This window comes from Gigantopelta aegis, chromosome 11, assembly GCF_016097555.1.
Source record: "Gigantopelta aegis isolate Gae_Host chromosome 11, Gae_host_genome, whole genome shotgun sequence".
In the NCBI taxonomy this organism is placed as follows: Eukaryota; Metazoa; Mollusca; class Gastropoda; order Neomphalida; family Peltospiridae; genus Gigantopelta; species Gigantopelta aegis.
The window spans coordinates 25,992,491-26,002,510 of record NC_054709.1 but is presented as its reverse complement, the minus strand read 5'-3'; the positions used below and the strand labels follow the sequence as shown (position 1 = coordinate 26,002,510).

The 10,020-nt window shown below is 41.6% G+C and overlaps 1 protein-coding gene across 1 annotated transcript in view; it reads right to left on the bottom strand.

Moving 5' to 3' along the window:
• Nucleotides 1-6,187: 6,187 nt before the first annotated feature.
• Nucleotides 6,188-10,020, bottom strand: part of LOC121385119 (C-C chemokine receptor type 5-like) — a 26,074-nt gene continuing 22,241 nt past the window's right edge. The window contains exon 2 of the mRNA XM_041515656.1: nucleotides 6,188-7,507. Within this exon, the coding sequence (XP_041371590.1) occupies nucleotides 6,188-7,507 (1,320 nt within the window). The remainder of the gene's footprint in view (nucleotides 7,508-10,020) is intronic.

Sequence of the window (10,020 nt, the reverse complement as noted above, 5' to 3'; positions counted from 1 at the left end):
TATGCATTTCATTTTTAGATCCTTTATTTTTTGCAGGTCCCGGTATTTTAATTACTGAGTCTAATACAGCTGCTGCTGCAACTACAACAAGAATAACTACTACTAATACTGATACTTCCACCATTACTACTACTACTACTACTACTACTACTACTACTACTACTACTACTACTAGAAAGAAATAGAAAATGTTTTATTTAACGACACACTCGACACATTTTATTTACGGTTATATGGCGTCAGACATATGGTCAAGGACCACACAGATTTTGAGAGGAAAGTCGCTGTCGCCACATAGGCTACTCTTTTTACGACAGGCAGCAAGGAATTTTTAATTTGCGCTTCCCACAGGCAGGATAGCACAAACCATGGCCTTTGTTGAACCAGTTATGGATCACTGGTCGGTGCAAGTGATTTACACCTACCCATTGAGCCTTGCGGAGGACTCACTCAGGGTTTGGAGTCGGTATCTGGATTAAAAATCCCATGCCTCGACTGGGATCCATCCGAACACAGTACCTACCAGCCTGAAGACCGATGGCCTAACCACGACGCCACCGAGGCCGGTACAACAAGAACAACTACTACTAATAGTAATACTGATACTATTTCCATCATTACTACTACTACTGCTGCTGCTACCACTGGTGTTACCACTTTACTACAACACAGAGCTGTTGTTTTTTTTGTTTTGTTTTGGGGGGGGGGGGGGGGGGGGGGGCGGGCCCGGGCCCCTCTAAATTTTGCTAGAGTTATAATTTTATTATATATTTTCATTTTTTACGACCCACCCCACCCCCAACCAAACCTCCCCCAAAGTTCCGCCACTGCAACATATACTACTTCTACTACAAATACTGCTGCTACTAATATTACTATTACAACTACGACTTCTGTTCTTCTTCTGCTGCTGCTGCTGCTACTACTACTACTACTACTACTACTACTCCTAATATTACAAATACTACTCCTACTCCTAATATTACAACTATTTTTCTACTACTACTACTACTACTACTACTACTACTACAACTACTACTGCTGCTGCAACTGCTACTACTACTACTACTACTACCACTGCTGCTACTCTACTACTACTACCACTACTACTACTACTACTACTACTACTATTACCACTGCTGCTACTACTACTACTACTACTACCGACACTACTTCCGGTATTACTACTGCTACTACTACTAATATTACAACTACTATTTCTGCTGCTTCTATTATCGACACTGCTACTATTACAACAACTACTACTATTATTGCTAATACTACTCATAATATTACAAATACTACTTATTCTATTACTACTACTACTACTACTACTACTACTACTACTACTACTACTAATAATAATAATAATAATAATAATCAGTAACAGTAATACTCCCTATTGCCACTGCCGCTACTACCACTACTACTACTGCTGCTACTACTACTACTGCTGCTACTACTACTACTGTTGCTACTACTACTGCTACTTCTACTACTACTGCTACTACTATTGCTACTACTGTTACTACTACTGCTACTACTGCTGCTGCTACTACTACTACTACTACTACTACTACTACTGCTACTAATACTACTGCTACTACTACTCATACTACTACTACTGCTGCTGCTATTACTACTACTGCTACTACTACAACTACTACTACTGCTACTACTACTGCTGCTGCTACTACTACTACTGCTGCTGCTGCTACTGCTACTACTACTATTTTAACTACAGTACTAGTCCCGCCTTTAATAATTAAAATAATAACAACAACACATGAACTGTCAAGAATATTGTTTTATTAAATGACAATGATGAAAATAAGTATTCACTTCTAAAGAAATGTAAATTATATGGTTGAAGTACAGAAAAACATCAAAACAACACAAATAAATAAAGTGTACATTGTGATATTGACGTCATATATTCAACAAACCTAAATAGACGTTTTAGTCATTCTTTGCTTGTGTTACATTATTTTCTTATACACCCGTTGGTGAGAACATCGTTGGCTATTTTTGATAACACATACTTGTTTACATCTGTACGTGTGTTAATAATTTCAAAGCATACGATTGGCTGCTCCTAGGTGTCACGCCCAGGTCACCAGTGCCATACATCCAATAAAAAAACAGCATGATCGAAATTGATTACACTATGACGTATAGTTAACCTGACAATCATTTGTCTGTGACGCATAAGCTAGATACAAGTGTAAAGGCTGTAAATAACGTTTAGTCGAAAAGGATGTTAAAATTTGCTTATAACCTAGTTTTTGAGGATATGTAAGAAATAGAATAATACATTCGTGTCCGTTAGATACCATTTATCTTAAAAATCGTTGTTTGAAAACGTATCAAACTCTCTTTCGCTCGTCAGATACATTTTTAAACAACTCGTAAGATAAATGGTATCTAACCGCCACTCATGTAGTATTCTCTATTTAGCAAATTTCGATCAGCAATAACTTCTAAACATTGCATTCGTAAATTTTGATCCTTGATACACGCTACGGTCTTCCACACGGTGGGTTTTATCGTTCATTTATGAAACCTACCGAAACTTCCATTTGACTAGGATTCGCTACACTTTGGTTCGTAATGCTAGACTCATCAGACTACCAGCTGTCAGGACAAAGTTGGCCAACGTTCTGCTCCCAAGACTTCTACGACTGTCCAGTTGCTAGTCTGAGCGCTCTTACAACTCGATTCTCTAAGCCGGGAATTGGGGGAATTAAAACGCAACCGTCGAGGTAGCCAACTCCGGCGTGACAGTTGACAGTTTGAGAATAGCATGACGTTACTTGTCATTTTGTTCGTTCTACATTATTGTTTAAGTTGATAAATTTAATAACATGCTATCTTATAACGAAAGAAACATTTGTTTTTGTTTTTACTATTTATAAGAAACACTGTCGAAAACATCTACTGCCTCTTAATGTATTGTGGTGAGTGTAATTACTCGTCTTGTATGTAACTGACAGGTGGTTTCCAAATCTAACTTGGCAACTATTTGAGAGAGAGAGAGAGAGAGAGAGAGAGAGAGAGAGAGAGAGAGAGAGAGAGAGAGAGAGAGAGAGAGAGAGAGAGAGAGAGAGAGAGAGAGAGAGATGAAATGAGGGAAGGAGAGAGAGAAGAAAGAGATATGAGAGGAGAGAGAAGGGGAGAGATATACGAGAGGAGAGAGAGAGAGAAGAAGAGAGAGAGATGAAGGAAGGAGAGAGAGAGAGAGACAAAAGACTGAGACAGTGAAGGACAGGGGGAGATAAAAATAGGGAAAGGAGGGAAGGACAAAGTGTGTGTGGGGGTAGGGAGGGGGTGGGGTGGAGGGTAAACAGAAATCAAGATTTAAACTTTTGTTCGCCAAATCTCGAAATGCGACTTGAAGCGGAACTTGGATCATTTATTTGATTACCAATTCACCAGAAAGCTTATTTAAAAATAGCGTCGTCTTTAGATAACAGCCGCCATTTTCGCCAATTCACTATTTATTTTGTCTGGGCATTTGATTGTCAGTTGTAACACCTCGCCCTTTTCCGTGCCATTCGTCTATGTCCGTTCGCGATTATTTTAAAGCTTTCTGCCAACTAGACACCGTTTGCAATTTTCAGACAAGTCTGGTCCGTTCCATCATGTTGGTTGTTTTAACGTATTATACATAGCTGACAGATTTTCATCTATAACAGGCCCGTTTGGAGAACAAATTGAACCTGGGCTTTTTATGGTTTGGTAGGTGGATTTTATTACATGTAGTTATTACATAATTTTGTTTTAAAGATGTAATTTTGTTGCACCAGTTCATGTGGTGAAGAATGACTGACAAAATGAAGCATTTACGGCGATTCACGGACTATTTTTACATATTAGAAAAAAAACAAAAAAAAAACAACGTTTACTCTGTTTAACGACACCACTAGAACACATTGATTAATTAATCATCGGCAATTCTGACTCGTAGTCATAAGAGAAAACCCGCTACATTTTTTTCTAATGCAGAGAGGGATCTTTGATATGCACTTTCCCACAGACAGGGAAACGCATACCACGACCTTTGACCAGTTGTGGTGCACGGGATGGAACGAGAAAAATATTAGCACCAAAGGATCTTTCTTATTGAGGAATGACAGCCAGAATGAATGTCATGGTGTCTTTTAAAATTTCAACAATGTCCAAAAAGAAAAGTTTCATGTATTTATTGTTTAACTTATATATGTTTCCTCCACTTTGATTACAGGTATTCACCCAATCCCCCCCCCCCCCCCCACCCCCCAAAAATAAAAATAAAATAAATAAATAGAAAATAAATAAATAAATACATAAAATAAATAAAAACAAACAAATAAATAAATAAATAAATAAATAAAATAAATTTTAAAAATAGATCGACTTATAGACCGATAGATTCAAAAAAAAAAAAAAAAAAAAAAAAAAAAAAAAAAAACCCAGAGAAAAAGTGTGAAATACTATTTTTGCAGAGCAGTCATAACCAGTTCTAGTTTATGAGTCCTAGATATGCACTTCCAACAAACATGAAAGCCCCGTACTGGTGGTTGGAATAACAGTATTTTTCTAAATTACCAAATGTTTGACATTCCGTAGCCGAAGACCAATACATCAATGTAGTCTAGTGGTGTCGTTAAAGAAACAAACTTTAACTTTATTAAACATTTGACATCCAATAGCCGATGATTACTTAATAAATGTGTTCTAGTGGTATCGTTAAACAAAACAAAATTGTAACCTTTTTTTTCAAACTCCATTCTCAAAAATGTACAGTAAACTGGGGTGACTGAGTATACAGGCATATTAATTCGGCAACTAGTTTGCATACTGACACAAACACCAACATCTGATGTAGAATATAAAATTATGTTGTAGGATTCATACCACCAAATAAAGTTCCATATACGACAATGATATCACAAAACATGTAGTGATAGCCACTACACACATTCTCTCAATCCACATACACACCAAGAGTTATAAACCAAATAAATGGGGGGTTATTTAAGTTCATCGTCTGTAGTGTAACCAAAAGGATCACTGTCTATCCTAATTCGGCACCAAAGGTGTATTGTGGTTTTAGTAGTATCTTGTATGTTTATGTTTTTAAATATTACATTTACGGTGTCGACGTCTATTAGCCCTCGGGTGCGTCACATTAGACCCTTTACAATTATAAATTGCTGAATACTGCTGAGTGTTTGAAAAGCAGACATTCTTAACTGCGGTTACCTGGGTCTTCCATTTTTTGTGTGGAGTTCTTTGTGGCAAGCGGTTACGTTCCTGCACTTTCAAACGCCATGCGAGTCTCCGCAGTAGGTTTGAATCACGCTAATGACACTTTGTCTTTTTATAACATGTATTAAGTAAAATCTGTGTCGAACAGTGATATTAGGTCAATTTAAATCACCCAAAACAACACTTTATGCCAATCCTTATCACGTAGCTCACCAGTGACATACATGACGGCATTGAATAATCTTTCTAAAGTTGTGGTCGCTTCGAACTTTTAACCACGTTTCCGAACTCCACACATTTTAGTTTCACACGTTTAATTTAACTCCAAAATTATGACATCTTCGCCAGTTGTAATTCCTCTTGAAGTTTAAAGTGGACTAATTGAGCATGCATGCCTCCTACATGCGAACAATATGCTGTATAATATAATCTGGCTACCAGGGCCGAAACTAAATGCCCAGTTTAGTTTAATAGTGCCCTCTTTGTCCAGCTAGAGAAAAAAAAACCCACATCTATTATTGTGCAATGATTCCTTTTGTTCCATATGGTTATATCTAGTCTAACTTTTAAAACTTTTTTCTTTTCTTTTTTTTCGAAAATATAAGATGCAGGCCAAAATCGTCTGCTATTCGGTAATGACTTTTATTCAAACTCCACTCTCAGCAATGCACAGTGAACTGGAATGACCGAATTGGCCTTTATCTTTGCACCTCCCATTAGATACATCTCTGTTAACCGTTTTCCATTTTGTATGAGGTACGACCTCCGATACAGCACCGTAGGAGCCGAAGGGGTAGGGCATCGGGCAATGTCCCCCACCCCCACCCTTCACCCCTTCCAACTCAGTAGATTAAACAATGGCCCCACCAGTTGAAAGGCGAAGTAATATACAAGCGGTCCCGGCATCGTCTGACGCCTATTGGCAACGTGAAAACGTTTAAAAGCTACTGCTAGCCTTGGCGTTGTTGTTGGTGGAGGCGACAGTGTACACGCCAGGCACGCCGTTGCCCAGATTCATGTTGCCGGCGCTGTACAACGACGTGTTCGAGACGTTGACGTTGCTGTGCCCGGTTCGCGTGATCGTCGTGAACGATCGAGGAGGCTTCGGCCTCCTGCACGTCAAAATCTGAACGAAGCGCATCCGGAACTTCCTGGCCGACAAGAAGTAGAGATAGAAGTTGATGGCGTTGTTGGAGTCGGACAGGATGAAGATTATCTGATTGATCAGCATGTATACGGCGTGGTCGAACGTGTTTTCCTCGTACTTCCAATAGGCTTTCAGGATGAAGAATATACAGTTTGGGAGGTTGAGGATGACAAACGTCACGGACACCACGACCAACATGATGGTTATTTGACGCTGCTGGCGGAACTTCTCCGCCATATGATCGTTCTTGTTGTTCGTCAGGTCCTTCTGCACACGAGCCGATCGGCGAATTCCGTGGATGATTAACACGTTGAATATCACGAGGATTATCGAAGGCAGGATAGCGAACAGGAGTCCGTCTATCCAGTACCAGTAGTATTTGAGAAAGTCTGAATACTCGGGGAGAAACCCGCAGTCGAATCCGGTGAGCTTGTGGTAACTGAAGGTGGCCGAGAACAGGAACCAGACGTCTGCCAGCAGGAGGAACATGGCGACGATCAGGAGGGTCATCACAGCTTTCTTCTTGGTGCAGATCGTACTCACGTTCAGCGGGAACCATATGGCGACGAATCGCTCCACCGTCATGGCAACGAGGATCCAGTTTGGGTACATGGCAAAGAAGCTACCGAGGAAAAACAGCGCCTTGCATCCGCCGGCCCCGACGTCGATGTCGTGAAGCGTCACCTGGTGGTAGACGAGTTTATTGACGATGGCGAAGTTATCCGTGATCGCCAGTGCTGCCACGTACGTCGTCGATGACGTGAGAGGAGGCATGCGCAGTATGGTGATGAGACAGGCCAAGTTTCCAGGGAAACCGAAGCCGAAGATAACCCACAGGTAGTTTAGGTTAAGGTAGTACGCCACCCAGACGATGTCGAAACGTTCCAGTGGGCCAAGAAATCCGTATGTGTTCTCCGTAACGTTCGGGCTCATCGCCATGGTAAAATTCATGTCCGATATACTGGAACCTTCGGGGGATTCCGTGAACAAGCCCCTGGAGTTGCCAGAGCCGAAGACAGTGTCTTGTGTTGAATTATTGGCCATGGTGATGCCGGCAAGTGCCGTTGATAGTGCTGACGTGGTCATTGTCTCTGACGTCGTCAACGTACCCTGAAACACAAACAAAATACACTTGTTATAAATTCCATTTAGTTCAAATGTATTTTTATAAATTTTGTTTTGTTTAACAACACCAATAAAGCACATTGATTTATTAATCATCGGCTGTTGGGTGTAAAACATAACGTAACTCTGACATATAATCTTAGAGGAAACCCGCCACATTTTTCCATTAGTAGCAAGAGATCTTTTATATGCACCATCCCACAGCCAGGATAGCACACACCACGGCCTGTGATATGCCAGTCGTTGTGCACTGGTTGGGACGAGAAATAGTCCAATGGGCCCACCGACGGGAATCGATCCTAGACCGACCGTGCATAACATTTAGTTCAGTTCAGGGTGTTTAACGTGCACATATTTTGAGCAGCCCGTTATTGCGCACGCCTGTCATGGGCACACATTCTGATTACTGCCAGCTCTCCCGACCAAGGCCCCGTTCCACGAAGCCATCTGAGCCTCGGTGGCGCAGTGGTTAAGCCATCGGGCTACAGGCTGGTAGGTACAGGGTACGCAGCCCAGTACCGACTCCAACACAGAGCGAGTTCCTAAGGGCTCAATGGGTAGGTGTAAGGCCACTACACCCTCTTCTCTCTCACTAACCACTAACCAACTAACAACTAACCCACTGTCCTGGACAGACAGTCCAGATAGCTGAGGTGTGTGCCCAGGACAGCGTGCTTGAACCTCCGTCCAGGACAGAAAAAGGCTGTGGGTGGAAGAGGGGACCGCCCGCACTGGCAAGTGTAAGGGAGCACCAGCAGTCCGACCGGAATCGTTAGCGGGCGGGGACAGTTTTGGTGCTATTGACTTTTGAATAACCCGTACGATTAAGTCAAAAAGGAAAATAGTGCACAATTTCTTGAAGGAATTTTGGCGCATTTTTTAACGATTCATCGCAAAAAAAAAAAAAAAAGGACCTACATGTTAATTTGAACTTAGTTTGCCGAGAGTAGCTCGTATTGGAAGGAAATATTTTATTTAACGACGCACTCAACACATTTTATTTACGGTGATATGGCGTCAGACATATGGTTACGGATGACACAGATATTGAGAGAGGAAACCCGCTGTAGCCACTTCATGGGCTACACTTTTCGATCTTTTATATGCACCATCCCAAAGATAGGATAGTACATACCACGGTCTTTGTGACACCAGTTGTGGAACACTGGCTGGAACGAGAAATAGCACACTGGGGCCACCAACGGGGATCGATCTTAAACCGACAGTGCATCAAGCGAGCGCTTTACCACTGGGCTACGTCCCGCCCTTTCACACATAAAGTATCTACTGGGTATGGGGCGGGAATGCGTCGCAGGATCGAACCCCCTCAAGGGATCTTTTATATGCACCATCTCATAGACAGGATAGCACATACCACGGCATTTTATGTACCAGTCGTGGTGCACTGGCTGGAGCGAGAATAACGCAATGGGCCCACTGACGGGGATCGATCCCAAACTGTGTATTAATCTTTTTTTATTATTATTATTTATTCGTGCTTATATCCAATTAAGGTTTAAACACGCTGTCCTGGGCACACACCTCAGCAATCTGGGCTGTCTGTCCAGGAGAGTTGGTTAGTTGTTAGTGGTTAGTGAGAGACAAGAGGGTGCAGTGGCCTTACACCTACCCATTGAGTCGTTAAAACTTGCTCTGGGTGGGAGCCGGTACCGAGATGCGAACCCTGTACGTACCAGCCTTCTGTCCATTAGCGTAACCACGACACCACCGAGGCCGGTAGTATATATCTATATCCTGGGCACGCATAGCTGTCCAGGGGCGGATAACCCGGGAAGTAGATAAACTTGTATTAATGGTCCTAAAATGAATTCTGCGTAGCGAGACAACTAGGTATTTACCAATTACGAATATCTTAGTCTAAGACATAATGGGGAAATTAACTTCCCGGCACTAGTTAGTTGCCCCATTACACCGGCCTCGGTGGTGTCGTGGACATAAGGTTGGTAGGTACTGGGTTCGCAGCCCGGTACCGGCTCCCACCCAAAGCGAGTTTTAATGACTCAATGAGTAGGTTTAAGACCACCGCACCCTCTTGTCTCTCACTAACCTCTAACATCTAACCCACTGCCCTGGACAGCCAGCCCAGATAGCTGAGGTGTGTGCCCAGGACAGCGTGCTTGAACCTCAGCTGGATATAAGCACGGAAATAATTTGAAATGAAATGAATTCCCCATTACATGTTTGTTTGGTGTGTGCAGCAAATGGTGCATAGTACTGGCTAGCGATTCGCCATGTATGTCCTAGTTACTTGTGGTATAATAATAAAATAAATTTTCTTTTCTCCTTTTCTTCTTATTTCCCGTCCTTTCCATTAAGCGTCAAGAATTGTTTTTTGTTTTTTACCAACTTTAATTTATACAGAAACTTACCAAATCTTTTTATCCAAATTGGTTATATCTATATAACATTACTAACAGCAATTTATAATAGTCTTGTATAAATTACATTACTTTGATGTAAGCCATCATTTCCCCAAG